The 27,986-nt window shown below is 45.9% G+C and overlaps 1 protein-coding gene and 1 long non-coding RNA gene across 4 annotated transcripts; one reads left to right on the forward strand and one right to left on the reverse strand.

Annotated features, from left to right (window-relative positions):
- The first annotated feature begins 13,295 nt into the window (after positions 1-13,295).
- LOC119221726 (uncharacterized) lies at positions 13,296-15,937 on the forward strand. Of its 2 annotated transcripts, XR_009956649.1 has the most exons (6): positions 13,296-13,931; positions 14,737-14,811; positions 14,965-15,047; positions 15,159-15,330; positions 15,572-15,700; positions 15,807-15,937. It is a non-coding gene; the product is annotated as an uncharacterized LOC119221726 (long non-coding RNA). The 2 variants fall into 2 exon arrangements; XR_009956648.1 differs by lacking the exon at positions 13,296-13,931 and having other exon boundaries at positions 14,299-14,811.
- A 632-nt stretch (positions 15,938-16,569) lies between these two features.
- stk35 (serine/threonine kinase 35) lies at positions 16,570-27,924 on the reverse strand. Of its 2 annotated transcripts, XM_037456937.2 has the most exons (4): positions 25,706-27,924; positions 24,049-24,884; positions 18,686-18,923; positions 16,570-17,923 (listed from the first exon to the last, which is right to left on the reverse strand). In XM_037456937.2, the coding sequence occupies exons 1-2, from the start codon at positions 26,253-26,255 to the stop codon at positions 24,121-24,123; spliced, it is 1,314 nt and encodes a 437-aa protein (XP_037312834.2). In that variant the 5' UTR covers positions 26,256-27,924; the 3' UTR covers positions 16,570-17,923; positions 18,686-18,923; positions 24,049-24,120. The 2 variants fall into 2 exon arrangements, with proteins under 2 accessions (XP_037312834.2, XP_037312833.2); XM_037456936.2 differs by having other exon boundaries at positions 16,570-18,923.
- Between the last annotated feature and the right edge of the window lie 62 nt (positions 27,925-27,986).

A 27,986-nucleotide genomic window follows, 5' to 3' on the forward strand; every position in this document is an offset into this window, starting at 1 on the left:
TTTTCGACTGTACGTTTTCATTCTTCAAGGACTGATGCAGTGCACTTGACTGTCTGTCCGTAATACTTTAAGAAAAACAATAGCAGAACGAGCCTGTGTGCTCACACACGCCCCCTTCAGGAGGCGCAGTGATCCTGGCTGTTTTGTATTGTAGTTTTAGAAGATTGTCTGCTAATGGAGGCCAGTGAAGCATCAGAGAACTGTGTGATAGCTAACTAGCAGACAGCTTGCTTTCTAGCTATCTTTGAAGATGTCCCATACTTTCATACGCAGTTTCTTATCCAGTGATAGCAATGTTCTTTACTTGAGACAAGCTAGCTTTGTAATGGACAAACAGGCTAGCTAACCAGCCGTCACCTCCATAGCGTTTTCCAGCCATGACAGGGTTGGTTAATATGTTAACTTGGCAATCCATATTGAGAGAAAGTCATTAAAAAAGGCAGCAGTAACATTCAGATAATTATTCTGCCTCCACTTCTGTCCTTTATGGAGTGCTCCACAATGTTCTGCAAATATTCTCTTTGCGGGATGAAAAAGTAGTAGCTGGATTTCTTCTTTCTTGGAGTTAAGAAACTTTCTGCTATGAAAAGTTTCCATTTCCACTGAACTGATAATGAAATCAAACAAAAACTACATCAGTCACTTCCCAGTCCCTTTTCAAAAAATGACTCATGACGCCTTGCTTGAAACACCTTGATGCTTTCATTAGCGTGAATTACACCCTGTTCGATCAATACTTCTTTATGAGTAGAGGAAGCCAAAACAGAAAGGCAGTCGCCATTAAGCCCATTATTGTCATATTAACACTATCCAACAGCACATTTAATGCATTATTTTTCATTCTCCAGATGTCCAGGCTGAGTAGAAAATGTGGAGCGTACAGTTGAAAGGACAGAACCTAATGGAGTACTTTGTCAAGAAATCGTTTGGTGTGGCTTTTCCTAGCAATGTTTTCTTCTGAACAACTTCACAGCCCCTAATGAAGAACCAAAGGGTTTTTTTTGTAACTGATATTCAGTCAGTCAGATGTATGTTTTCATTATCAATCTGCCAAAAAGGATTCAAAGGCGCAGCGTAAGCTGATGAACTAATAAATATGAATTTTCCAACCCCACTCCAACGCTGCTAGAGCCGCCTCTCTCTCCTCCGTCCTCATCCTTCTGGACCTTTCTGCAGCATTGGACACAGTAAACACAGCCCTTCAGGAACTTGGTGTCACAGGTTACGCGCTCTCTCTTCTCTCATCCTACCTTGACGGCCGCACCTACCGAGTAACTTGGAAAGGATCAGTGTCGGAACCTTGTCCTCTTACTACTGGAGTTCCTCAGGGCTCTGTCCTGGGTCCCCTCCTCTTCTCAATCTACACCAACTCTCTTGGCTCCGTCATTCGTTGCATGGTTTTTCCTATCACAGCTATTCCAACGACACCCAACTAATTCTCTGCTTCCCCGACACTCAGGTGGCGGCACGGATCTCTGCATGTTTGACTGACATCTCCCAGTGGATGTCCGCTCATCACCTGAAGATCTACCCCGACAAGACCGAACTACTTTTGTTCCCCGGAAAAAACTCTCCCACTGAGGACCTGACTGTTAACTCCGGCGATTCCATGTTAACGCCCACTCTGACTGTTAGGAACCTCGGCGTGACACTTGACTCCCAACTCTCCCTGACTACCAACATCACAGCGACAACACAATCCTGTAGATACACGCTCTACAACATCAGGAGAATACGACCCCTTCTCACTCAGAAGGCGGCACAGGTACTGATTCAGGCTCTTGTCATCTCCCGCCTTGACCACTGTAACTCTCTCCTGGCAGGTCATTGGTACTCACGTACCATGCTGTGAATGGATCGGGTCCAGTCTACATCCATGACATGGTGAAACCCTACATCCCGCACACTCCGCTCTGCATCTGCCAAGCTGCTTGTTCCTCCATCACTGAGAGAAAAGCACTCGGCGAGATCGTGACTCTTTGCTATCCTGGCTCCCAGATGGTGGAATGAGCTCTCTGATGACATCAGGACTGCTGAGAGCCTCTACATCTTCCGTCGAAAACTCAAGACACACCTCCTGTGCACTACGGTTATGAACTAAATGAAAGTATATGTTTAATGTGTATAATAAATCTAATTGCCTTGAAGAAGATATGAAACTAAGGTAAAGTTGTGACAATAAACTCATGTGTACAATGTTTACTGAGGGAATAAGTCAGGATTTGTTTTTATCGACTTCTATAGAACCAGAACAAGGAAAGGCACAAGGACAAGACAAATTGTCAGCAATCAACATAATTTCAGGAATCAGGAAACATTTATTACCATAATATGTCAGACATACAAGGAATTTGACTTCGCCGTGCATGACAGCAGACAGTTCGACAATGGACAACAAGACACAAGAACATAATGCAGGAATATGATAAAAATACAACAGAATATAATGCTATGGGTTAGTGATCTAAAGCTATGGGTTAGTAAAAGATAATAAAATATAATGCTATGGGTTAGTAATCTAAGGCTATGGGTTAGTTTAAAAGTACTTCAACCTCCTGCCAGATGGAAGGGGCACAGTTTATGTTTAACTTTATGTCCGGGGTGAGAGGGGTCGGCTACAATCTTATTGGCCAGCTTCAAGGTCCTGGAAGCAAACAAGTCCTGAAGAGACGGCAGATTGCAGCCAATCACCCTCTTTGCAGAGCGGATGACACGCTGCAGCCTGCCCTTGTCCTTGGCTGTGGCTCCAGCGTACCACACGGTGATGGAGGAGCAGAGGATGGACTCGATGATGGCTGTGTAGAAGTGCACCATCATCGTCTTTGGCAGGTTGAATTTCTTCAACCTGGGTGATGATGGAGTCCAGTAAACGGAAGGAATCCACAGAGGTGACGGGGGAGTTACACAGGGTGAGGGGGGAAGGTGGGACTCCGTTCTTCCTGAAATACACAACCATCTCCACTGTCTTCAGAGCGTTGCGCTCCAGGTTGTTCTGGCTGCACCACGACACTGAGCTGAGAGAGTTTGTCCTGCAGCAGAGACGGGACAATTGTGTTGAATGCAGAGCTGAAGTCCACAAACAGGATCCTGGCGTAGGTTCCTGGGGAGTCCAGACGTGGGAGGATGAAGTGGAGGGCCATGTTGACAGCATCGTCTACAGACCTGTTGGATCTGTAGGTGAACTGCAGGGGGTCCAGAAGGGGTCGGTGAGGGGGGACAGGACTAGCCGTTCAAAAGACTTAATGACTATCGAGGTCAGGGCGACCCGCCTGTAGTCATTCAGCCCTGTGATCCTGGGCTTCTTGGGAACAGGGATGATGGTGGAGGCTTTGAAGCAGGCTGGAGCGTGGCATGTCTCCAAGGAGGTATTGAAGATGACAGTGAACACCGGAGACAGCTGGTCAGCACAATGCTTCAGGGTAAGGGACGAGACGGAGTCCGGGCCGCCCGCTTTACAAGGGTTTTGTCTTTTAAAGAGACTGTTATTGTCTCTCTCCAGAATAGAGAGAGTCGTTGCTGGTGAGGGGGGTGAGGGAGAGGAGGGTAATAAAGAGGCGTGTGCCCCTGATGGTCTGGGCAATGGCGATTCTGGGGGGTGGCCTGGGATGGCCGTGGCCTGGGGTGGCCGTGACCCCAGATCTGATAGGAAGTTGGTTAAGTTTGGCAACACAAGAAACAAGAGAAATGCTGTCAATCAATGATGACAGCTGAACAACTGATTTAGGGCCAGTTTTACATTTTGAACTAACACAGTAACGGTCGTACTGAGGCTGTGAGAGCTGATTTCAGTTCAGGGGACGTTTGGCCATGCAGGTCAGGTGACCCATGGGTGAGCTGCATCTGCCGCTGGTCCGTCACAGTTTACTACAGCGACGATAAAAACGCCGGAATCTGTCGATTGAGAGGTATGGTAATTTAATGTTTAGTTATATTGTTGTTCCCTCTGAATGTGTAGGAAAACTTTATCTAGCACTAAGTAGCAGCTAAAAGTCAAACTACACTGCACTAGCTGGCTAGCTTAGCAGCCTGCAAACCAAGTTAAGCGTTGAACGTTAGCATTTTATTTTTTTTAATTATTAGGATACAGCCATGACATATGAAACGCTGTTTTCTGGACTGAAGACTGAGGGTGTTTGTTTGCAGATGTGTGTTCAATAGAGTTAACAGTGTCTGGAATATAGTGTGTTTGTTTGTATCAATTAGCTCATCTTCACAGTTCACATATTTTTAGACGTTTAAATAGGCAGAGGCAGAGCAAATTGCATTCAAATTCCTGACTTGGTGGGTCTGTCATAACCTCTACATTGGGTCAGCGCAAATGTAACGATGGTGACAAGGATTCCTTTAGGAGGACAATCTTCTACCCCATTGTGGACACCATACTTAGAGAGTTAGACAGGCGCTTCTCCAAAGACAATTGTGAAATAATGAGAGGAATACAAGCTTTGGACCCCAAAAGCAGATGTTGTAACACCCAGACTGGGGATTTTGGCCACAAGGTGATTTCTGTGTATCTTCTGTCAATCACCCTTCTCTCTCATTTCAGACACCGTCTATCTGTATGCCGCCACCCCCGTGATTACAAAGCCCCACCCTTATTGATTACACCTGTGTCTCATTCCCCTGTGTATTTAGCCCTTGCCGACACATGGCTCTGTGCCAGTTTGTCTCTTGTCTCCCATGAGCTTACCAGCGATATCCTCCAGTGTGCCTTCCCGTGTTTTGAACCGTTTCTGTCCACCCGTAACCCTTTGCCTGCCGACTTGGATTTATCTGCCTCCTCTGCCTGATTACCCGTGTACCGAACCTCCGCCTGGATTAAAGAAAAGAATTGCTTCTAACTACCTCGTGTCAAGTCTGCTTTTGATTCCAGGTCCTTGTGGCCCTAGCTTCCCTGACAGTACAAACTGGCCAACATGGAATCAGCGGACCCAGATTCCCTCCGTCAGGCTGTCGCCTCACAGGGTGCCCTCGTGGGGCACCACGACCAACTTCTCCGAGAGATGATGGAGTCTCTTCGAGCTCTTTCTGCGGAGGTGAATCAGCTGGGACAGCAGCTTCGTCAAGCCGCCCCGCAGCCACCCCCCCCAGCCCCAGAGGCGGCTACTCCTCCTTTGCAATCTGCCCGACCCACCTTTTGCTCCCAGGAGCCAAATGTGCCTGCACCGGAGCGCTACGCCGGAGACCTGGGAACATGCAAGTCTTTTTTGATGCAGTGCTCATTAATCTTTGACCAACAGCCTTCGAGATATGTCACTGATAGAGCTAAGGTTGCCTTCATGATGGGCTCCATGACTGGGAGGGCGTTGGCCTGGGCTACCAGCATATGGGAGAGCCAGTCTCCTATACTCTCTTCATATCAGTGCTTCTCAGATGAAATGCGTAGAGTTTTTGATCACCCAGTTAGAGGCAAAGACGTTGCTTCACGCCTACTCTCTCTAAGACAGGGGTCCCGCAGCGTGGCAGAGTTCGCAATCGACTTCAGAACCATAGCGCAAGGGTCCGGGTGGTCCGATGCGTCACTCCAGGGGGTTTTTCTCAGAGGACTTAACAACCCAGTGAGGGAGGAGTTAGCATTGAGGGATGATTCCGAGAGTCTTGAGGCCTTAACCGCCCTTGCTGTAAGGTTAGAGAGCCGCCTAGGTGAGTTCAAGAGAGAGAGACCTAGCCGCCTGTTTAACTCACCAGCCTCCCGCTCACCCCCTCCCCCACCCCCTAGGAGACATGGCACAGGTCTCAACTGGAACTCGTTCCACAGCGATCCCACTACTGACTCACATGCTCGACACCAGACTTCTCCCGATCGCCCCGCACTCCACCACCCAGCCGAGGAACCCATGCAACTCGGGAGGACCAGGTTGACCCCCGAGGAGCGGCAGCGTCGCCTGCGGGACGGTAGATGCATCTACTGTGGCCAGAGGGGCCACCTCATCGCCTCCTGTCCACTAAAAGATCAGGCTCACCAGTGAGGAGGACGTCACTGGTGAGCCGTACCACACTGTCCGTAAGTCCGCCTCGGGTTCTTCCCAGAGTTTCCATCTCCTCTCAAACCGCCTTTCTCAGTCAGAGAGTGCTGGTGGATTCAGGTTCGGACGCCAACCTGATGGACAGCGGATTGGTGCGCAGACTGGGATTAGAGAGGCATCCTCTCCCGAAGCCCCTGGAAGCTAGTGCCCTCGATGGGCGCCTACTCTGTAGAGTCACTCACCACACATCCCCTGTGCAGTTAACCTTCCCGGACCACCACACAGAGACTATTTGCTTCCACGTGTTCCAGTCCTCGCAACACCCCCTCATTCTGGGCTTTCCCTGGCTGTCCCAACACAACCCCCATATGGACTGGTCTTCAGGGACAGTGATTGCATGGAGGAGGGAGTGTTCGACGCGATGCTTTTCCACGACACCGTCTCAAACCACCCCACTATCTGCGCCGCAACAGCTGCCGCCATTGGACTCAGACTACCCGGACCTTTCCAGGGTACCGGCATGTTACCACGACCTTAAGGAGGTATTTAATAAGGCCCGAGCCACTACTCTGCCTCCACATCGGGAGTATGATTGCGCCATTGATCTGCTCCCAGGATCATCTCCTCCTAGAGGGAGAATTTATTCCCTGTCTGCACCTGAGACACAGGCTATGAAGGATTACGTAACTTCCTCGTTGGCGGCGGGCTTAATCAGACCTTCATCATCCCCAGCGGGTGCAGGTTTTTTTTTTGTCAGCAAGAAGGACAAGACACTGCGCCCCTGTATCGATTACAGGGGATTAAACAACATCACAGTCAAGAACAGGTACCCTCTTCCCCTTATTTCGTCAGCATTCGATTTGCTACAAGGGGCCAAGATCTTTACTAAGCTCGACTTAAGAAATGCCTATCATTTGGTCAGGATTAGGGAGGGAGACGAATGGAAGACTGCTTTCAACACTCCCAGGGGGCATTACGAGTATCTGGTGATGCCTTTCGGACTAACTAATGCTCCAGCTGTTTTTCAGGCTCTGGCGAATGACGTCCTCCGAGACCTGCTCAACATTTCTGTGTTCGTATATCTGGATGACATTCTGATCTTCTCCCCCGACGAAGAGACCCACCGGATGCATGTTAGGCAGGTTCTCCAGCGGCTCCTTGACCATCAGCTATTTGTGAAGGCGGAGAAATGTGAGTTTCACGTATCTACCGTTTCGTTCCTGGGGTTCATTGTGTCGGAGGGCAAAGTGCAGATGGAGCCAGGGAAGGTGGCGGCAGTCACAGGCTGGCCCACTCCTAGCGATCGCAAGGCGGTCCAACGATTTTTGGGTTTCGCCAATTTTTATAGGAGGTTCATTAGGAACTTTAGTTCAGTAGCTGCCCCGCTGCATGCACTAACATCTTCTGTGGTCAAGTTCCAGTGGAACCCTGACGCCGACGCTGCCTTCAAACACCTCAAGAAGGCATTCACCTCGGCCCGATACTTATCCTCCCCAACCCTAATCAGCAGTTTGTGGTGGAGGTTGACGCCTCAGACGTGGGAGTGGGAGCAATACTTTCCCAAAGATCAGAGAAGGATGACAAGCTGCATCCTTGCGCCTTCCTCTCCTGGAGCCTTTCTCCTGCTGAGAGGAACTACGACATTGGGGATCGGGAACTGCTAGCAGTCAAGGTAGCCCTGGAGGAGTGGCGGCACTGGCTGGAGGGTGCTGAACACCCATTCCTGGTCTGGACAGACCATAAAAACCTGGAGTATCTGAGGACGGCCAAAAGACTAAACCCTCGTCAAGCCAGGTGGGCGCTTTTCTTTAATAGATTTAACTTTTCCCTGTCTTATCGCCCAGGCTCAAAGAACGCGAAGCCAGACTCTCTTTCCCGGCTTTTTGACCCTGTCTCCCCACCCAACCCACCCTCCTGCATTCTGCCCTCGTCTTGCCTAGTCGGCGCCGTCACCTGGGACATTGAGGAGAAGGTGAGACAGGCTGCCGCAAGCATCTCTGTTCCTAACGGTTGTCCCCCCAGCAGGCTGTTTGTTCCCCCTTCTCTCCGCTCGCAGGTCATCCATTGGGCCCACTGCGCACTGAGTCTCCTGCCATCCCGGAGTTCGGAGGACAATGTTTGTTATAAGACAGCGGTTCTGGTGGCCCGCGATGGAGAGGGAGGTAGGAGAGTACGTGTCGGCTTGCCAGGTGTGTGCAAGCTGTAAGGTCCCTCGACGCCCCCCGGTCGGGCTCCTTCGCCCCCTGCCGGTTCCACATCGCCCCTGGTCCAACATCTCGCTGGATTTCGTCACAGGGCTTCCCCGGTCCGAGGGCAACACCACCGTCCTCACGGTGGTCGACCGGTTCTCTAAGATGGTCCATTTCATTCCCCTGCCTAAGCTGCCCTCCGCCAAGGGAACCGCGGAGGCGGTGCTCTCTCACGTTTTTCGTCTCCATGGTTTCCCTGCAGATGTGGTGTCTGATCGGGGCCCCCAGTTCGTGTCCAAGTTTTGGAAAGAGTTCTGCAGCCTCTTAGGAGCAACGGTCAGTCTATCTTCTGGCTATCACCCGGAATTCAATGGGAAGACTGAGCGTCTGAACCAGGAGCTGGAGACGGGCCTTCGCTGTTTGGTTTCCAAAGACCCAACCTCCTGGTGCAAGAACCTCATCTGGATTGAGTATGCGCACAACACACTCTCTTCTTCGTCTTCGGGCCTCTCCCCGTTCCAGTGTGCCTATGGCTATCAGCCACCCCTGTTTCCTGCCCTAGAGAGGAAGTCCAGGGTGCCCTCGGCGCTGGCCATGGTCCGGCGTTGCCGCCGCACCTGGGACCGAGCCCGCCAGGCCCTCCTCAAGAGCGCTGCACGGTCGAAGAGGATGGCGGATCGACGACGGACCCCAGCCCCTAACTATCGGGTCGGCCAGAGAGTGTGGTTATCTACGCGCGACCTGCCCATTCGTGTGGAGTCCCGCAAGTTGGCGCCAAGGTTCGTTGGCCCCTTCCCCATCTCTAAGGTGATCAACCCTGCGGCCATGAGGCTTAAACTCCCTAGACCTATGAGAGTGCATCCCACTTTTCATGTAGCCCGGTTAAAGCCAGCCAAGGAGAGCCACTTGGTCCCTGCCACCAAAGCCCCACCACCCCCCAGACTCATTGATGGCGGACCAACCTACACCGTCAAGCGGCTCTTGGCAGTCCGACGCCGCGGTCGGGGCTTCCAGTATCTGGTAGATTGGGAGGGATACGGGCCAGAGGAGAGGTCGTGGGAGCCAGCTCGCAACATCTTGGGGCCTAACCTCGTCAGGGACTTCCACCTCAAGTTCCCTGATGAGCCTGGGCCGTCTGGTGCCGGCCTTAGGAGGGGGGGTACTGTAACACCCAGACTGGGGATTTTGGCCACAAGGTGATTTCTGTGTATCTTCTGTCAATCACCCTTCTCTCTCATTTCAGACACCGCCTACCTGTATGCCGCCGCCCCCGTGATTACAAAGCCCCACCCTTATTGATTACACCTGTGTCTCATTCCCCTGTGTATTTAGCCCTTGCCGACACATGGCTCTGTGCCAGTTTGTCTCTTGTCTCCCATGAGCTTACCAGCGATATCCTCCAGTGTGCCTTCCCGTGTTTTGAACCTTTTCTGTCCACCCGTAACCCTTTGCCTGCCGACTTGGATTTATCTGCCTCCTCTGCCTGATTACCCGTGTACCGAACCTCCGCCTGGATTAAAGACAAGAATTGCTTCTAACTACCTCGTGTCAAGTCTGCTTTTGATTCCAGGTCCTTGTGGCCCTAGCTTCCCTGACAGATGTTTCCTTCAAGAGGAAGCAGTCTTTCGCCTGGGAGAAATTTATGAAAGTGACTCTGAAGATCTCAGTCATGAACTCCACCAGACAAGGAGGCTTTTGCAAAGGAAACAGCAAAGTGGAATGCCGAACTTATCTGGTTCTACCAGTGTTCCTTGAACCTCATAAGGATGTTTTTCACGAGCTTTTTCGTCTGTGCTTCTCAGCTCTTAAACTCATCAAGACCCATCTGCGCACAACAATGACAGATGACAGACTGAGCAACCTGGGTGTTGTCAGCATTGAGGCTAGAAGAGCAAAGTCACTTTACATGGACAAATTTATTAAACCTTTTGCTACCAATCACCAAAACAGGCAAATTCATCCGATAAGATGGATGAACCCAGAACTTGTCAAATGGTCTTGTTTTTGTGTTGTTAAGGTTTGGTTGGTTTATGTTACAACTGTTTATGTACAATTCTCACAAGTTACATTATGAAGAAGCACCTTAACCCTTTAGTTATATTTGGTCTGGTGGCATTGCATTGGACTTTAAGTCTTGTCTTGTGGTCTTGGCCCTATGTGAAGCATTTTGAAGCAGCAGAATGAGCAAAAGCAAGAACTAGCTACCTCTATTGCACTTTGTTACTATTATTAGAATCCTCTATTGTTCATTAGAGTTTAAAGGTTTACATAACATTACTTCATAGTATATACTTTGTTTGGAGTTAAGATTTGTTTGGTTTTTGTTACAATTGTTTATGTATATGTAACGGATTGTATATAGGTTCTGTTAAATTGCTGCTTAAATGGGGACAGCGCCGTCTACCATGGCCACCCCACACTAGCTTTGTGTCCCATCTTGGCCACCCCAGTAAAAATGTTCTGGATACGCCACTGGGTCTGGGGGCGGGAGGATGGTCTGGAGCAGGTTGGTGGAGCTGTGGGGGGGGGGTCGCTCAGCTTGTCTGCCAGGCGGAGGTCATTCATGGAATGAGGGGATTTCGACTTAGTAGTTGTAGTTTGTGAGGTGTTTAAAAGCCTCTCCAAACCGAAGCAGTCACTTGCTGAGAACTGTTGTTGGAGTTTCTCAGAGTACAGTCATTTAGCTTCTCTCACCACCTTGCTAAACTGGTATGTTAAGAATATAGTAGTAAGAAAGCATAACGTACTGCTATGGTCAAGTGAAGATTGGGTTTCTACCAATAATAAAACATCAAAGCCCTAATCGCTGTATAGGTTTGTAGTTTTGGTGGTGATCAAAGAGTGGAGCTTGTCTGGGGTTTCTGGGCTGATAAAACAAACCCCATGGAATAATCCTCTGGGGATCCGAGGGATTAACCAAAACTGGGGGAAAAAAACTTTACGCGGGGCCTGTGCCTATAAACAGTGACGGGACATAGACGATGTAAAACAAATCAATATCCACTTTGCTACGGCACACCAGCCACATAAATCAAAGTCACAGTTTGTGACTAGCACACCTGAAGACTGCGGTCATTGTCAACTACCAAATATCAGCCCAAATGCAAATTTGGTTTTGTGTCCACTGTATGGCTACATTAGAAACAGGAAAACTGGAGGATACAGTGGAATGGAGACAATATGTAATGTAATTTGAACCAACACTAAACCATTTCTATTTAAGTTTGTTCATCGGGAGGCAGCCTCCGAAACATGAGTTACCAAAATGAAATACTTTAAATTAGATACATCTGTTTTTTCTGACCGCTAATATGAATATTCATCAAGGTTTAATTTACTCCCAGTACTATAAGATGTTTAATTAGCTTAGTTTTCTTGATTGCTGTTGGACTGTAAAGACAATTTGAACAAATGACAAACTTTTATTTTGAAGAAGTTATCTTATTTAGCTTTAACCATCTAGCCAAGTCAAAGTTATTTGGCAATCCTCTGATACAGAGTTAGAGAAAAAGTAACCCACTGCTTCTTCAAAAGCACACTTGACATTTGTGATAATGTAAAGTCCCGAAATAGAATCACCGCCTCTTGGTTATGTCCCTCTGCCAACTACTCAAGTTGCACTTCAGTTTTTTATAAGACTTCAGTTCACATTCATGCAAATGAACACATTCATTCTTATATTTAGTTGTAAACCAAAATGGGTTCTGGGAGTTCACACCCAATGCTAATTAGCTCATATTTGGGTGAAATTTGGTTCAAATTTTGAAGAAGTTCCCTCCAGCGGTTGCTGATATTTTGCGTTTATGAATTGCACCGTACACAACCTGAATCTCAACTGTTGCAAGGGGTAACCAGGGGTTCTTAACCTTTTTGACCTCGGGGCCAAACTTTTTAAGTATCAAGTGGCCCGGGTCCCGTTAGAATATTAACACTGTCTTGGATTAACTATTGATATCATTCTAGGTTGGATTTGTATTCAATGACTAAGTAAAATAATAAAAAAGTTTACAAAGCAAAAACCTGATACAGAGATCATCACAAGGACATGTATTTATCTGTATGTAAGCCTGAACAAACAACACTAACTATTCATGGAACAGATAGTTAATATAAATGAAAACATAGCTTTATAGTCTTGGAATCAATTTGATTAATGTTTCAGTCAATATTTTAGCATCACAGAAGCAGCAGTTCCTCTTCAAATCTTCTTCACATGATAACACATCATGATGAAAGGTTTCTGTCATTGCCAGAAGTCAGATTTAGAGTCGCCAGTCAGGGAGATGACGGACTTCTTGTGCATCTGTAGCCCATTTTTCCCTCTAGCGTTGGATCTTTGGTTTCCATATGTCCCTGTAATTTGGACTGCTTCAATGCTTCGTTGGAGTTCTGCTGCGTTCACACCAAAAGCCAAGCACATTTTTGCCACGTTCACTCGCCCGACTATTTGTAGTTATTTCACTTCATTCACGTCCCGCTTTATGCGCGTGCCTTATCGCAGTTACTTGTCTCTGAAAAGACAGTTACAAAACTTCCATGTAAATAAATAACCACTATTTCTGCTCTTTACTTGTGTGAATTACACACACGTCGGCACCGCAAACTGTGTTGTCTTCGGGTTCATGACGTCATCCGTCGCCGCACACAGCTTTAATTTCACCGACTCCTCCAGGAAGTGCGTCTGGATGGCGCCGCATCCAGCGCTGCTTCAGGCTGCCCAGCAGCCGGTCTGGTGACCTAGTGATGGCTCGGTGCAGCGTCTCTCGGTTAGACACCAACTGACTGACAGGCGTTCAGCCTCAGCTTCATAAAGTGTCTTCACGCTGTGGCAGCAAGACGCCGGTGATGACGAGCGGAGCATCTCAAACCTGATTGGCTTTCGCAAGACAGCGTCCGGCTATATTTTTCCTCCAAATATAAAATATTTCCACCACGGCCCTGTGCGGCCCACGAGTACAAATTGACCGTTTTTGCGGCCTTCTAGGTGGCGCTCGCGGGCTAATCATGAATGAAACGTTAAAAACAATGTTCAGAAATTGAGAAACTCTAATTATGAAATTTCAAAGGTTAAACTTATTGAAACAAATAAACACGCACCACTTCCCCCCACCCCCGATAGATAGATAATCCAGACCTACACTGTTAAATGTTTCCGTTAATTTACACCCAAATTTCAACATGATTTACCTGTTATTTGTAATAACTGCAGCTTACTGTAAATTTTTAGGGAATACATGTTAAATAACGCCTCATGTATGTTATTTAACACCTCATTGCTAAATAACATTCATTTTTGTTATTTAACAGCACAACCGAACATTCAAAGATGGCGGCCAGAGTTAGATGGTCTGGTATGGTTTTGTAAGTTGCAAAACAATGACTAATTCAATATTGTCGATGTTGCATACTAAGAAATTAAATATTGTATGCATTCACTGAATGAAGGTTAGACAGAACACCACGTGATTTCTGTACTGCAAATGTTATAAAGAATCATCTTGCTTTTATTACCATAATCATACCTCCCGATTTTAAACGAGACACCTAACATTTAATTGACTAACTGCGCTCCAAATCTGTGTGTGTAGATGTGTGTGTGTGTGTGTCTTTCTGATCACGTTCGCGCCACTTTCTGAAATAACAGGTTCATACAGTATTTTTTGCATTCTGGCAAAGAGCGAGTAAGAAGGCATTTGAACCTGCAACGCAACGGACACACGGCCATTCCATGTCGGAGAATCGCTCTGGTTACATCGAGGAAAACCACAACAATCCGGTGAGATTAACTAGAATTTCTTTAAAGTCATGCATAGTTAACATTTATCAGTGATGTTGAGGTATACTAAACGCCACGGACTTGCACTATGAAGTTTAATTTAGCTAGCTGCTAATGAGCCGAGGTGATTCAAGCTAGCAAAGTTTTGATAGTTTGTCCATTAATCTTACAAAACAATGCGCTTATTTTAATGTCCGTTCATGTATACGATCTAAATCTATAAATAATGCTAGTGCTAGCGGTCTCAACGGGGGGCTAGCGGGCGGTCTCAACGGGGGCGGGGGGGGGGCTAGCGTCGGCGGCCGGGCTTGCACAACTTCACATGCTCCGCTCTGGCCACCCGGCACCCGCGCGCACTGGTCTGATGCGCCACAACTTCACAACAACCGGGAGTTATTCGCGCGTCATTGACTTAGCAGGCTGTGATTGGAAATCGGGACTGGAGCTGTCCCGGTCGGGACAAATCTAAATTGCCCATAATTCGGGATGTTCCGGGTAATACGGGACGGTTGGTGTGGGATGGTTCTGATTCCGCTGTGTTTTTTTTTAAACCGCCCGCTGGCGCTCCTGCGAGATTTGCGTTGGGTCTCGCGGGACCCGGCGGCACACAATCCCAATGTAGCCCTCTAGTCTGTACTTCAGATTAGCTATATGTGTCACAGACTAGAGCGCTGAAAACCACTCCACCCGCCACTGTGGCTTGTATGCGAGGCAAAGTCACCCGCCATTGGCTTGTGGCAGGTGCTAATTTCCCACCCTGGGTGTGTCTATTTTACATTACATTTGTTTTTGTTTTTAATTACAGATGCAGATGCAGGGCACTATCCCTGATCACACTGCTGATCAAGAAGATCTCACTGCATGTATCCCTCAGAACCAGGTGGACATTTGAATGGTGTCTTATAATCTATCAATAAGTCTTGTGTTGTTCAAGACTAAACCGACAAATGAAAGGATGAAGGAAGTCAGCTTGATGATGATGTCGAGCTGTCCTATCAAGTCATCCATCTTCTTCTGTCTCACTTTTCCGAAGATGTCTCAGGACTTGATATGCCAGTGCAGCTGACCTTGAGAGTTCACTAGCTTTACCTGCAACGCCTCGTCTGATACTTCTTGGTAAGTTGGTTTTAGTGTTGTATGTAGTGAATTAAATGGTATCAAACTAAACTCTGTATTCAAAATGAAAACTAAAACAGAAATTTGACAGTTAAAACATTTCTGTTTCAGGAGAAACAGGAAACCACTTCCAACGCTGGATGCTCAGCATTGAGGGCCAGATTGTGGGCGAAGGGATCCAGTCGACCTTTGTGACAGGGCTGGCGTCTTTTTTCTCCGGTTTTTATATCTTCAACCTACAGTACCAAGAGGAGGCAGCGTGCACACTTGAATTCATCCAGAGGTAAGACATTGTCTGTTAACACCTGCATTTGTTCTGGCCTAGCTGTGGCTCAAGCATGGTTTCAGCAGGTCTGGTGATGGGATTTAGCAATTAACTTTGCTTTAGAAAGTTTTAGTGCAACTTACAATATTCATAGATGCATAGGATAGTATGTTGAGGATAGTTCATGGACATTTGTTGTCTTGTTGTAGTGTTAGTCTGTGTGAATTACTAGATTTCCAACCCGTGTATAATTTTTCAGACGCTTTGTGGGTATAAACCCAGAAAAGGGGACAAAGGCTGCAAAGGGGAAAAAAAGAACGGTAAATTCACACATCGCCAGCCTCTTGCGCAGACTGATGGACTTCCAGTGGGATTTCATTTCAAAAAGGTGAGATAGATACATACATTCATGCTCTTTGCCATTTGCCAATAAATTTTACTTTTCAGACTTTCTATTATTTATGTCTCTCTCTCTCTCTCTCTCTCTCTTTCAGTGGAGGTGTGTTCAGGTGCGTTCTGGGCAATGTAGTGTATTTTTCTGTGATTGATCCGATCTATATGTGCCTACATTTGTAAGTATTTAACTTTCAGTGTTTCTATTACAATAAAAAAGTTAATTTGAAGATGGAACTATTCGTTTTCTTTCACTTAAGTGTTATGTGATGTATTATGCCTATTCTTATAATAACTCAAGCTAGAAATATGTATATTACAATCAATGGTACACATTACTATGCTAAAATAATAATCAATACATTTTAAAAGCAATATTTAAAGGAAACTAAATAAATGGTGATTTAACATGAAAATAATGGTAACCCTGCTGCCAGTAAAGTCCTGTTAAAAAACATTACGGGTGTGCACTGTAAAAAAACATTAACAGGAATAAACCGTTAAAATAACATGAAAATAATGGTAACCCTGCTGCCAGTAAATTCCTGTTATTTAACGGGGAAATAATTTACAGTGTAGTTAATCATTTTATTCCAAGAAAAGTTGTCAAATATTTACAGCCAAAGAATAATGCTTCTCAAAACATCATATGGCTCCTGCCAGCTTCATTCACAAAAGGAGTTTAATTACCACAACATACCTTTCAGTACACAATGGAAATATGTCAACCAAAAGAAAAAATAAACTTCCAGATGTTAGACAATTGCTTGAAAACATGTGGAGACTTCATGGTGAGGCAGTGAAATGTTTTGCATAGCGTTTAGGGTCTTTCAAGTGAAATCACGAGTAGTTCTAAGAGAGCTAAATTAAATGGCTCATAGAAAGAAAGCAAAAAAAAAAAAAGACTTATCGCAGGTGGACATTTTGAAGTAGCTGTAAAGATCTTAAGTTAGTTCATAGTGTGTCTGCGTGGGGTCTAATGCTAGGACTTGTACGGAGAGCAGGTTGGCCATAAAACTCTCAGAGCCAACAACCATTCCCCTATGAGCTGTCAGCGAAACCTTCACATTGTGTTTTATCATAAGCAACAGGTGTGTTAGCATTACACAACTGCAGCACCCACGATTTCAACTCATGTTACAGAGATGGATGCAGCGAGATTGAATCCCTATAAGGTCATGTAGTCCAGTTTTGAGATCAAAATAATTCATAAATTCAGAATGAAGAATGAAGACCTTACAGCTTTTTCTTCCATTGTTGAGCTGTGTGGGTTTAGTCCAAATACGCGGATACGGTCTTCGTAAGCCTTGACTTAAGTAGTAAAAGACTGTCTTCTTCGAGAGCGGCCATTTTAAGCTGTTAGGGGCTCCCCCTGCCCCCCCATGTAGTTGTAGATGTTGAATGCAGACATTATTGCAGAGCATCTTTGTAATGCAGATAAAACAGCCACAGGTTGCTGATTTAGTCACCTGTAGAGATGTCTGCCTTCTCCTGAATGTTGTGGAACTAGAGAAGTCTTGGGACCACCTGTGGTGGTGGATGAATCCGCTCACAAGTCTGGATCAGCTTGACTAACCCAGTCCTGATTTGATTGATATAAGCCCCTCAAGGTAAAATGCACAAATAATTTGATGTTGGCGTGAACTGTCATAACTGTCGTAAATCTACTACTACCACCATTGCAGAGGTCGCTGAACAGAAGGCAGAAGGTTTTGGTCTGGGTTTCAGAGTGAAGGGCATTGGAGAACTTCTCCTGTGTGCAGTGACCACTGCCTGCTTGCTTTTTCCCCCCCTTAGGTTGAAATTATTCTGTGTATTTGAATCTTTGCATTTTATTTTTTCGTGACAATTGCAGTTGCTTCAAGTTTCATCTCAGCTGTGGATCAGCAACTAACCAAACATGTTCCCTGCTACAATACTGCAGACAGCTCGAAGCAGCTCAGTAAAGAAGGGAAGGAAGGAGAGTCACAATGCAGCTGCTTTTTGGGGATTGCCTCTAGATGGGAACTATACAAACGGTCCCAGAGTCTCATTAGACAGTCAAGATTCAGCAGAGGGCGTCTTAATACTGCCAGAACAACCCGTCAAACACTACTCACATCACGCCAAACACCTATTTCTCACGATGTCTTCATGATTGCAACCACCCATATGATTGTAACCACCCATAGACTTGATATCTTGCACTGTATTCCACTTCTAAAACACCACACTCAACCTAAAAAAAAATAAACAAACAAAAAAGTCAGTACAAAGTTAAAAAAAACATCCATCAGCCAATCCAAATGATCAGGATTGTTTCCTAGTCACACTTAGAATTCACTTTAAGAATTGAATTAACAGACTTATGCAATTTTATCAAACAGGTGCTCTTTGGATTCATCAGGAACATTAATGCTAGTCTGAATTCTGCCAGACCTCGCTTGGTTAATGTCAGAGGATTGTGTGGTCGATACAGGCCTGCTTCTTCTAAAGTCACGATTCCTATAGAACACATTTAAGACGAGCGTGGAGGTGACAGACAGTCCTCGATGGCCATTTCTTAATTTTAGCTAAAGCCTCAGCCTGACCATCTGAATTCATGTGAGCATTTTGAAGAAAGGTCGGCCAATGACGGATTGCATGCTCACACAACATTAAAGGCTAAATATTCCAATTGTTCAATTGCAACTTTTCTGTAGACAGAAATATGCGAGCAAAAAAAAAAAAAAAGTGTATTTGCCGTCCCACCGTGTGAGTTTTAACGCGACGGCAGCATTTTTTTTTTAAACCGGGTTGCCAATCGCACTTGGTGTGAGTCGGCGCTAAGGCACAGGGTTGTACAAGGCAGCGGAGCAAACCAGTAGCCGTCTGGTGTTTAGTGATTCACATACCGTCATTGGCAAAGCGGGGCGTATACTTCGAGGTGCTGGTACAGTCCAGTACTTCACATTACAAATGTTAAAGGAAGATCAGATTGTTACTGCTGTTGGGAACAAACCTCTGCAGATATAAATGTCATAAACATGGTTCTCATGCCACTCCCTATCACAGCCACTTTGCACAGCATGGTGCCAGGGACGCACTGCTGTGGTCCGTTTGTTGCATACAGGTCCCATCCCAGAGTTTTGGAATCATTCATCATCTATTGCTTCCCGCTCAAATGATTGTGGAGTCTTCACAGTTCAGTTTGTCAACTTTTCTTTCCATCGGAGTCCACATCCACGCAGTAAACAAATCTGCAGGGACGCAAATAATGAACAGGTCAGCATGAAGCCACAGGGCAAAACATTTCTGGAACTTAACGTTTTGATAACATTGTTGTCTGTAACGTCTCTAGTGTAGGGCTGGCGGTGCATTCATAAAATATCCACTCAATAACATTTTTGATAAATAATCCTCAGTAATGTGGGTAAATAACATCTTGGCGAGTAATGCAGTCTTTAAAGTAGGAAAGGAGCACACTTCTGCCATACAACAAAATCCAAACATTCAGACAATGTCTTGTGTCACAAAATCGATCATTTATATTGGATCCTACATGCATTATATGCATGTCATTTAGTAACCCAACACACCTAGTTTGTTAAATGGAATCCTTAGTAAAACCGGTTGTGGCAGATCATAACCAATGTATTTACCTCACATTTAATGCCTGAAGACAACCCAGACCGGCCAACAACCAAGACTCCCTGCCTCCCCAGCCGACGCCCCGAGTGTCTGCTGTGCCGTTGGATGTGTGTCCGGCTTCAGCTCTGTGCTCTAATAATAGCCCAGCAGGCTGGCGTGCCACAGCTCGTGCAAGCAGCGGTTTGTTGCTCTACTCATCGGTTGCATAAGCCTCACAGCACATGGTATGAACACAAGTGGGTCAGCTTAGCAGGAAGCGTGCATGTATAGGAAGGTGAAACTGGGATGACATAGAAAGTGCTTACGCAAATGTAGTAAAACGTAGTAAAGTATAAACTTCACAATATGGTGCTACTAAGCAAAGAAAAGCCAAAGTCCAAAAGTATCCCGACAGACTAAAATACAAGTGCTATTGATCCGTTTTCTGACAGAGGCCTCTCGTCACTTATTTAATCTCTATTTATTTTTTTTTAAGTTGAACCCGGTTTTCATTGAGTTGAAAAAATCTATTCTTTAAAAATCTGTTAAGGTGTGTGAACTCACTGCTGTGGTTCCAATTCCTCAGCACTCAACAGTTCTGGCTTTTGACTTTACAAGAGCAGCTGTGAGGGAACCTACCTGTGTGAACTTTCAAAACTCATTTTGACAGAGGATGTCTCATGTGCAGATTGTAATGACCAGTGTGTGGTCTTCAGGTTGAACCCTTTCTGAAGTCCGCCTACCATTTTTATGCTTTTTCCCTGTGGGAGCTATTACTGCTACACAAATAAGCAAGCAAAGAAATCAAGGTGGACATCTTCAAACTAGACTGAGGCCTCTGGCTCCTCAGCCAGCATCATCTGTTGCACAAGTCGAAGTGGACTACATCGTTAAAAAACCAGCAGAAACCGGTATATTTGGGAAAGTGGTGGGGGTTGGTTTCTTACGAGTGCAGGACTCACTACTCTACAATAACCAGTTGGAACGAGCCTGTTTAGTCCTTTTACGAGCCCTGGGTGGGCCGTGTGGCAAAGCAACACATTCCACTCTGCTGCTGTTCCCGTTAAAACGCAGTAAGTTTAGGTGTGTGCCTCCCAGTTCCCCTGGATGCCAACACAAATAGAGCGTTCTCAGCAAATAGAGGTTCTCCTTCAATAACTATAAGGGCACTTGGGGAGAGCAGACCTTCGTCAAAATAAATTGCGCTTATGTTAAAAAGTTCTATATACGCGACATTCAAATAATTAAAATAGCAGTTATTTGGTCCTGTTACGATTTAGCCAATGACAGCTTGTGTGCACTGCACTCATACAGTCAGCTCTGAAAACTCTGGTTGCCCAGAGTTCGATCCTGAGCACTGCTGCCATCCTAAGCACGGTTGTCATGGTGGTGATTCCAGTTCACCCAGCCACATATTGTCTAGTGAAGTTAGTCAAAGCCATTAAAAGAAATCTGTCATCATTGTCTGAATGAATTCAAACAAGGATAAATATTTGGTTAAAAAGATTGTTTGTTTCCTCTTGAAGTTAGGGTTAGTTTATAGCAGCGATGCGGAGTGAATCCATAAAACCATAGTACGTAAGTAAGTGAGGGCCAACGTCTGCAACAAATTGAAACCACCACATGGTTCTTTACATACATTATTTAAAAAGAGAAATAGGCGCCAGTGGTTGGTTGGGATGTTCAGACTGAAGGATGGTGAGCTCACTAAGGAGATTAACATAGTGTATAGAGCTTAAAGCCCATTAGGTCGAACACAGCCAGCATGATTGGGAACAGCGGAGCGGAAAACATGATGATCTATGTTGTTCCAAAGCACTGTGGGATGACATTGTTTCCTAGACAGTATAGTTTGATGGAAGGCTTTAGTGTTTATGGGCCAACAAGAATTAAAAAAAAAAAAAAAATGCATTCACACTTGCGCCAGTGTTAGAACTTGTTTTGGCAGTTCTCTCTCTTTGGGCCCAAAAGAAAATATTGACAAACTCCTCAGCCACTGAATGCTCACTTTTACAACCAGGTTGCATAAGATTCCAAGTGCGCTCATAACATGCGCTCTCAAAATCTTATACAAGGTGGCCTCCCTCCTGACTGAGCCACGCAGAACACAGCATACCCAGCCTTCATTTCCTTTAGGGGAGCTTCGTCAGCATCTTCTCTTGCTGTCTTCCGTTTAAAATGTTCTGCTTAGCTTTAGGGTAAGTACAAATGAGATGGCTGACGCGTGCAAGTGGAGAAGTTCATTAAATCTGCTTGAAGGGATCAGTGTGTTTATTACAGTGCGTGCAGTGCAGGGACAACACCCTGAAAATGCCCAGACTTGTAAAAAGCCTCCCCATGCCTCCGGCACAATGAGAAAGAATTCCACAGTGAGGACTGCACGTGTGGGACGAGGGGCTTATGGTGCCCTGGCCTGGTTTAGACAGAGGCTGCACGTAGCTGGCAGACAGCGAGAGGACAAAATGTTCCAAAAGTCCTCCATGAAGGCTGGTGCATGGTTCTGTAACTGCGCAATTGTGTCGATGAACTCGTTGCAAAGCAATTCAGCGGCAGAACATGAGGTGGAGCAACATTATTTGGCGAAGACGACCTAGAGAAGGAAGTGTTTGGAAGTTTATTTCTTTTTTGTGGGCCCAAACACGATAGGGTTAAATAAAAAGCAGACTGCTGCTTTTTATTTCATGGACATGGACACATTGGTCTCATATTTTCCTCCACAACTTTGTAGACCCCTCGATCATCTGCGTGTCCTTACAGTCCACCAATGACGGGTTGTACAAGTGGTCATATTTCCGTATTTCTTCCATCAAAAGCTCTTCAATCGAATTCATTCGCTCGTGAAAAATGTCACTATTATGCAATGAAACCAGAAATAGCTTTTGACGCAAGTAGAGAAAAATTGGTCGGCGCACACAGGGGTTAAAAAAAAAACATGCCAGGGGCTCTTGCGTGTGCGTGTCTGCGTTTCTCTGAAAACGCAGAACCATAAAGTAGGCTTATGTCCTGAAACAGGAGCAGCGCTCTCATTGTCCACCATTGAGGGAGACGGAGAGGAACGCCACACAATAGATGAGCACACAATGTGATGCTAACATCCCATTTCATAATAATTTCCCATTCATAATTCATATACATTTTTTGTATATATGCTCTGATTCATAGTAATATCCTTGTAGCTAGTGTTAAATAGCTAATGAGGTAGTTATTATATCAAATTTTTTGATTAGAAATCATAATAAAACCAATTGTCGAATGAAGATGTTCTGGCTGGCTTCTTGGGTTTGTACTTTTTAAACAGAAAACCCATATTTTAAAATTACTGTTCAATATTTACTATTTACTATTGAATAAAGAGCAAAAGGTCAGGTGACCTTTCTCAGTCAGTGGCACCCTTAAGTTTAGTAATATGCCCTGTAACATGTCGTCTGTCCAAAACTGTCCCTTCATCTCTATGTATTTAGAGCCTCTAATCTCCCTGTCCCACCCTCATGTTACTCAACATGCGACAACCCATCAGGTCACGAAAGAACAAAGCCAAACTGCAGCTGTGGATTAGCACGCAACAGCACCCTCAGAGTCCACCCTGCTGGCAGCTGGGAGCAGTCACAGGGCGAGGAGGCGGGTCTTACAGGAAGAGGTTAACAGAGAAGGAGCACAAAGCTAATTGTCAAACAAGCTGCAACTTAGGACCCCGGTCAATGGTGGGTTCAAGTATCAACAAGCAGACGGAGGCGCTCAGGTCACTGAATATCCACTCAGCGGCTGATTGATGTGGGACAAGGAGTTTCTGCTCTAGATAGCAAAGTGAGACAATAAAGATCCTATGGGGACACTTTTCCTACACGACCACTACAGCAGACTAAATAAGTTAGTTCCTGCCGCCGTGGGGAGGAAGAGGGACACCTGATCCCAAAATGTAGAAAGGCGATGAGGCCAGGTCAGGATTAAGTAAAAGTTACTGTTGTTTAGTCACGTTGAGGCTCTACTCAGTTTTTGTTTGTGATTCACACAGTGACTGCACTGGGTCTGGTTTTAGGTCCCCATCCATTTGTGTGCTCTGCTCACGTCACTCATCTTGTGAACCCTATCAATAGCTGGGTTTTGTATGTCACGCAAATTAATCCGGTTTCCTCGTATAAGTGATGAGACAACGGTAACAGGTTTTGCGGTCAGGATTGTGCGCAGTAGAACTCATCTCAGATAATGAGTTTGTGTGTCATGTTTGATGACACTAGAAGAGACATGATCACCTACAGTGTTTTCCCTTAGATGTTAACAGGGGATGAAATTTTACTAGCCCTGTACAAATGTCCGTCTGACATTGACAGGACGTTTCTTAAAACACAGTCTAAGATGTGGGAAACAGCTACTTCACACCACAGGTGGCTGTTTACAGCCGGTTGAGAGGAAGATCAGCCGACTTCAGTGTTCCCCTGTGACACGACTAACTTACTTCTGAAAATATTTGAGGGAACATGGAGGCAACGCAAATGATTAATTCAATCATAGTTGCCTAGTTTGATAATTTGATCGCACAGGCAGTAAATGACGACTACATCTCCAGGATTGGTGTTTTTCTTCTGGCCAGGTGGAATAGGTAGGAAAATTTGCATTTATTACAAATTATCTGTATTGTTTTTTTGTAGTGGATAAAGTGACAGTTTGACTAAATAATAATAATTTTTTTAAGGTTATTAACTGCAGCTTTGAAGAGCACATTCGTGACTGATTAGTGATCAAGGAAGTCATGCTCACCTGGGAAGGAAAGGGGTCCCTTCTTAAACTGGTTGGGGTAAAAAAAAAAAAAGATGGGGATGGGGGAAATGGTCACACACACGTGACTTGGTCCATCCGCACCTCTAGCCGGAAGGCGTCTGGTCGGTCTTGAGGGTTAACTGCGAGCATGTCTTGGAGGAGTTTCTTTACTCCCTCAGACATGGAGCTCCTGGCCTTCTGAGGTATGTGGAGAACCATCTTAGGGTTCTCCAACAGAGCCTCCCCGACGGGTACAATCTCCGTGCCCTGCCGTATGTAGGTGCCCAGCAGCTCGCGTTTGGACTCTGCGTCTATGAAAGTGATCCGCTCGACCATCGCCCAGATGATTATGCCCAGGGCAAAGATGTCCGCCTTGGCTGTGTAGTGGCCCTCCCACACCTCGGGGGCCATGTAGAAGTCCGAGCCGCATGCCGACGACAACCAAAACTTGTTGATGTTGATGATGATGTTGTTGTTGTTGTTGTGGTGGTTGTTCTGGCTGCTGCCTCGGCCGCCCGCCCGCATCGCGGGGTGTTCCTCACTGTTCTTGGAGTTCAGGCCCGCACAAACTTTACTGAGGCCAAAGTCGGCCACTTTAAGGATGGGCGAGCCGGATTTCTGTGAGATGAGAATGTTGTCTGGCTTCAGGTCCCGGTGAACGATGTTGTTCTTGTGCAGGAAAGCCACAGCGCTTGTTAGCTGGCGCATGAAGCTACGGTTGGTCTCGGGGTCGGGCCGGCGGGACAAGACGTACTGGTTGAGGTCCCCACCCTCGCAGAACTCCATGACAAACCAGAGGTAGCACGGCTCCTCTGGGTGGCCGAGGATGCGCTCCCCTACAGTGGACAGATAGGACTGGATTTGTGAAGCATTCAGATTGTGACATTTAGTACCTTTGTTTGGAATGTAATTAACTCAAAATGGCGTCCCATGCCACTAGCATGACCAGTGTAAAAACACACTTCAAGGCCGAAACACTATTCTTTCAGATCTGAACTGCAGCATTAGTCAAGCTAATTATCTTCCAACTGAGCTTTGAGACGTTGAGGATAGGTTTCTAACAGCGCTGAGGATTTCAAATGCAACCTAAAATAAGTTGTAAACTGGTACTGGAGTTCTCACTCTTTATGGATGTTGACTACTTGGCTGTACACTTTGGACACTAGGTCAGACAGACTAAAATAAAAAAGGTAGCAAAATAAAAAACATTTGCAACAACTGCATTTTAGTTGTTAATCCTGCAAACATTGTTAGAAATTTATGTTTTCAGGTGTGGGGGGGCAGCTTTTTTCAAATGAATCCGCAGCATTTCATCCTACCATCCCACATTGCACTGTAACATCCCCGTTGAGTGGGTGGAACCGAACGAGCACGCTGCCAAGTGGTACACAGTGTCCACTTATGAGAAACACAGGGGTCTCTCTGGGGCTCCTCTAGGTCATCTATAGACAGGGGCCAAAGGGACAGATCCTTACGTGTAACTAACAAAGTCACCCCCGGAAAATAAGCCATAAGGACAGATACAGCAGTAGGGTTTTTGATATCCACGTGTGATTCAATAGACATGCATTTGGAGTAGGGGCCACGCTAAGCTGTGCTTTATTTCATAGTATTGCTGCTGTTGCACTGAGGAAAAAGGAGTTGACTTCATGCATACCCTTGAGCGACGTCTCCACCAGGCGCAGGTATTGTTTGGACCTCTTGTTCCCGTGGCTCATCTTCTGCGCCAGGCCTTTCTTCTGCAGGACGCACTCCTCCAGCTGGACCACATTCTGGTGCCGGTTCTCCAGACTCGTCAGCGCCCAGAACTCGGCCAGCGCCAGCTCGACGTTTTCTGGGGCGTCGCACTGGAGCCTCTTCACCGCAACCCTGGCTCCAGTCTTGCGGGCCAGGGCCTCGTACACCACCCCGTAGCTTCCTCGGCCGACCTCCCGCAGCAGGCTGTAGCGCGGAGGCACAGCCGCAGCGGGGTCGATGCGGTCATTCGGTAGGAAGCTAATGGAGAAGCAGTCGTCCTCCTCCTCCTCCTCTTCCATGGCCTCTGCGCGGTTGTTGTCTTCCACCGTCAGGGAGCGGAGGACTTTGTCCACCTCCCGTTTCATCTTCACGGCCACGCTCTGCCTGCAGCCCCTCGCGCCGCCACTTACCTGTCTCCTTTTCTTCCCGTCGCAAATATCCATAACTTCCTCTTTGTTGAAAGTAAGCATGAAGGGAGCACGTGTTTATCTCTCATTACTTAAACTCGAAACGAATACAGTGTGACGTCCGTACGTTCGGGAGGTTACACGCCAGCTCAGCAGCGTGGAGCTTTGTCGCCGTTGGTGACGAAACGTGGGGACTAGTTTTCCGTTAAAGACAAAATGTCCCAGCTGGTGAAGTAACGTTGCGCCCGGAGAACAGAGGGCGTGGTGTCCTCTCTAGCCACGCGGTGATTGGCGCGCGGGAGAAGTTACAGCACGAGGCGATCCTGTTTTGGTGACAGGAAGGAGGAGAAAACAGGAAGCACTTCTTTTGTTTATATTTTGAAACAGGACCCTGGTCGTGGCACGGCCCCGCCATCACGACAGGGACTTGGTTTCTTATTCTAATCAAAGGTAATTACAGGTTACTATGAGTTACACAGCGAGATGTGGGGACACGTGGATACCTGGTGACGAGACCCCTCCTCCTTACACCAAGCTTCAGTGCAAGGACAAAATCATCCATGGTTTAATGTAATCTACAATCTATACCTGTATTTGAACGGAACCCATTTAACACATTGGAATCGTCTTTATTGTGAATATCTGTCTACATACCCTACAGAATGGTACCGACACATTTGTAAGAATTTTGACAAAATCAAATAATCGTATATATTTTAGCATTTACATTTTTGACTGTAAATGAGGTCCTTCCCTCCCTTGCCCATCAGTAAGAACAAACAATTTATTTGACAAAAAAAATTAGGATCTCTAGTCGATGACAGACCATAATGGTAATGTATTTCAAATAGTATAGACCATTCAAAAAGAAATTTGTGAATTATTGAAGCATAAAGTTCTTAAAGGTTCAAAGACAACATGATCCTGCCTCTTGCCATGACCCTGCTGACACCTACTGCTTCTAACACTTATTATTCCCAGGATCCTCCTCTCCTGTTCTCCCTAAGGTTTCTTCCCCTTCATCCTCATCAAAGGGCTTTTCATTTTTTGCACTCTGAGGCAAATTTGTAGTTTGCGATTTAGGGATATGCACAATTTTAAAAATAAATAAATTGAGACGTAGAAAGAATCCTCTCCATTTTTTAAATGGAGATCAGCTGATTCGAGAATTCATCGCCACCTATACACATAATGTGAGGCATCCCACTGTTAAAGGGCTAATAGGAGCGGTGAACCCGAGGACTCGAAAAGCATGCAACCCTGACCTCTTGTGGCAGAGCGAGAAAAATATCATGTGAATTACAATATGTAAATGTATTCTTCTAAAGTTAGCTTACGGAGAAAGCATCAAAAGAAGAATGAGAGTAATTTGGATGACCACATTCTTGGGCTCTACCATGGCCTGTGATAGACCAATAAAGAACCTATTGAAGTACTAGCATAAGATTTTAAAATGTTTGAGTAGCAACATAATGCAAATGTATTTTTGACACAGAATAGGGTGTATACATGTATCATTTATTTGAAATCCTCCGATCTGTATCTGAATGAATTGAAGCACCGTGAAAAGGTTCACAGAGAGAGATCGTCATCAAGCGGAGGTGGATATTCATGCTCCATGTGTGTATGTGTGTGTGGCTCTGACACTGCCTGCAGAGGTTTTATGTTGGAGCCCAGTCCTGGCTGTCTTTTTGGCCTCTTCTGCTCCCGGATAAGTATCTTTCACAAGTTTCAGGGACATTTACTTTAGCATCTGACTCACAACACTCACAACCACATATGCCCGTTGTTACC

The sequence above is a fragment of the Pungitius pungitius genome, chromosome 1 (genome assembly GCF_949316345.1).
Source record: "Pungitius pungitius chromosome 1, fPunPun2.1, whole genome shotgun sequence".
In the NCBI taxonomy this organism is placed as follows: Eukaryota; Metazoa; Chordata; class Actinopteri; order Perciformes; family Gasterosteidae; genus Pungitius; species Pungitius pungitius.